This window comes from Sphaeroforma arctica (genome assembly GCF_001186125.1).
Source record: "Sphaeroforma arctica JP610 unplaced genomic scaffold supercont1.4575, whole genome shotgun sequence".
NCBI lineage: Eukaryota > Ichthyosporea > Ichthyophonida > Sphaeroforma > Sphaeroforma arctica.
This window is the reverse complement of record NW_014035983.1, coordinates 1-2,385: the sequence shown is the minus strand read 5'-3', so window position 1 is coordinate 2,385 and position 2,385 is coordinate 1. Positions and strand designations below refer to the sequence as shown.

At 39.5% G+C, this 2,385-nt stretch overlaps 1 protein-coding gene across 1 annotated transcript; it reads right to left on the bottom strand.

Moving 5' to 3' along the window:
- Positions 1-6: 6 nt before the first annotated feature.
- On the bottom strand, positions 7-1,933 carry SARC_14396 (hypothetical protein; the record flags this gene model as incomplete). The annotated part of the gene is made up of 3 exons (XM_014291471.1): positions 7-162; positions 1,295-1,418; positions 1,815-1,933. Coding segments are annotated over 3 exons (399 nt in total), but the record flags the coding sequence as incomplete, so codon positions are not given.
- Positions 1,934-2,385: the final 452 nt, after the last annotated feature.

Below are 2,385 nucleotides of genomic sequence, written 5' to 3'. Positions count from 1 at the left end.
TGCCATTCATCCACTTGTACCACCCAACATACCCGCAGTCGTAGACGGCCGTGGTAACGGCACAGGTCTGTGCTTCACCTCATTTACCGAGTATGTTGTAACACCACCCGTGCGACGTGCTTCATAGGTGTCGCTCTCATGGCTAAGCTTGTCTTTCATCTGCTGTGTGGTGGTGTTTGTTGTATGTGCAGGTGAGTGTTTGTATTTTAATATTAATGGACGCAGTTTGTTGTATGACTGAGTGAGTGATTGCATTTGAATTATCAGTGCACACAGTTTACTGTATGTGCAGGTGATTGTTGACTTTATATAAATAGGAACTGGTTGATTGTATATGAGTAGTGATTAGTTGATTGTATGTGAATAAGTATTGATTGATCGTATATGAATAGTGATTGGTTGATTGTATATGAATAGTGATTGGTTGATTGTATGTTGATTGTATACGAATAGTGATTGGTTGATTGTATATGAATAGTGATTGGTTGGTTGTATATGAATAGTGATTGGTTGATTGTATATGAATAGTTATTGAGGCGACACTCCTCGTGATATCTCACTCTCATTGTGCGAGCGCAAGACACTGACCCGTTGGCCGATGTTAATAAAATACTGGTGGCGCCATACAACAGCGTAGGTATCATTTAACTACCTCTGCACGTTTAAACGCATTTGTATTACCATCATCATACAACATCATACAACAGCGTAGGTATCATTTAACTACCTCTACATGTTTAAACGTATTTGTATCACCATCAACATACAACAGCGTATGAATCATCTAACTACATCTGCAAGCTTAAACGCATTTGTATCACCATCATCATACAACATCATACAGCAGCGTATGCATCATTTAACTACCTCTGTATGTTTAAACACATTTGTATCACCATCATCATACAACATCATACAACAGCGTATGTATCATTTATATACTTCTGCACGTTTAAACGCCTTTATATCACCAACATCATACAACATCATACAACAGCGTATGTATCATTTAACTACCTCTGCACGTTTAGACGCCTTTATATCACTATCATCATACAACAGCGTACGTATAATTTTCCTACCGCTGTATACTTAAACCCGTTTATATCACCATCATTGAACCATGTCACACACTTTACATATATATATATCATTCTCTCCCGCACTTTATATCACCATCATTAAACCATGTCACACGCTATTTTCTGTACATTTCATTCTCTCCCGCACTTTATATCACCATCATTAAACCATGTCACTCACTATTTTCTGTGCATTTCATTCTCTCCCACACCTTTTTCTGCGTCTGTTTGCTTTTGGGCCCATTCACTGGTGATGTGGCGAAGGAGTTGTTGGTGTTGGGGGTGCCCAAGTCCAATGTTAAACTGGTGATCGTCAACGAGCTCACATCTTCATCACTGAGGAATGGACAGGGTATATCAACAAGGGGTTAAACTATACACATACCATACCATACCACTACCCAAGACATACCAAATAAACCAAACTAAACAAAACAAACTGATTGTTATGAAGAGGTTTAGTACACAAATGTGTGGCCCATGCGTCATCGCTTTGGACAGAGACGATATCAACTAAGTGTTGAAATGTTAGGACTGTGTCTACACATGCGTCCACATGTATACGTACTTCATATACAGACAACAATATATAGTATTGCTCCTATTAGGAATACGGTGATAGTCAGTACGCTTGTGTAAATATGATAACATATAGTAATCTTACGTTAGGTATACGATACCACATCCTCTGCCTATGATAAAATTTAGTAGTAATACAGAGTATATCCTTACTCTGCATATGTGTCTAGTTCACGTTCGGTTGTGGCCATCACAGACGTTGGCTTGGATTGCAACGGTTGTTTGGGCTTGGCTGCTGCGGCGGGTGGTGTAGAGTATCCGGAGTTTTGTGCCTATGGGGTGAGTAGATTGTGTGATATTAGGTGTTTGGTTAGTAATGTACTATGGGTGTGTTAAGTATTGGTGATCGTGTTGTGGCTATTGAGTGAGTAGATGGTATGATGTCAGGTGAGTACATATGAAAGCAAACTGTATCTAACTATTTACCATAAGTAGCATATCTCTATTGTCGCGTAATAAGGTTGAGACTCCTACTTTACTATCAGTGGATCAACCAACAAGGGGTGGTGGAGATTTTAGACTTTTAGGGTTTTAGGGTTTAGCGTTTTGAATGGACTTTTTTCTAATACACGTGGGTGTCACTGAAGGAGGCTAAAAGAAAGGCCTACTCACTGATAGGATACGACACAGTGTAAGACTGTGTACTTGGGTGCGTGAGGTCTATCAAAAAAATATACTAACGTCTACAGGTGCGGCCACCTTATACATATACACACACACACAT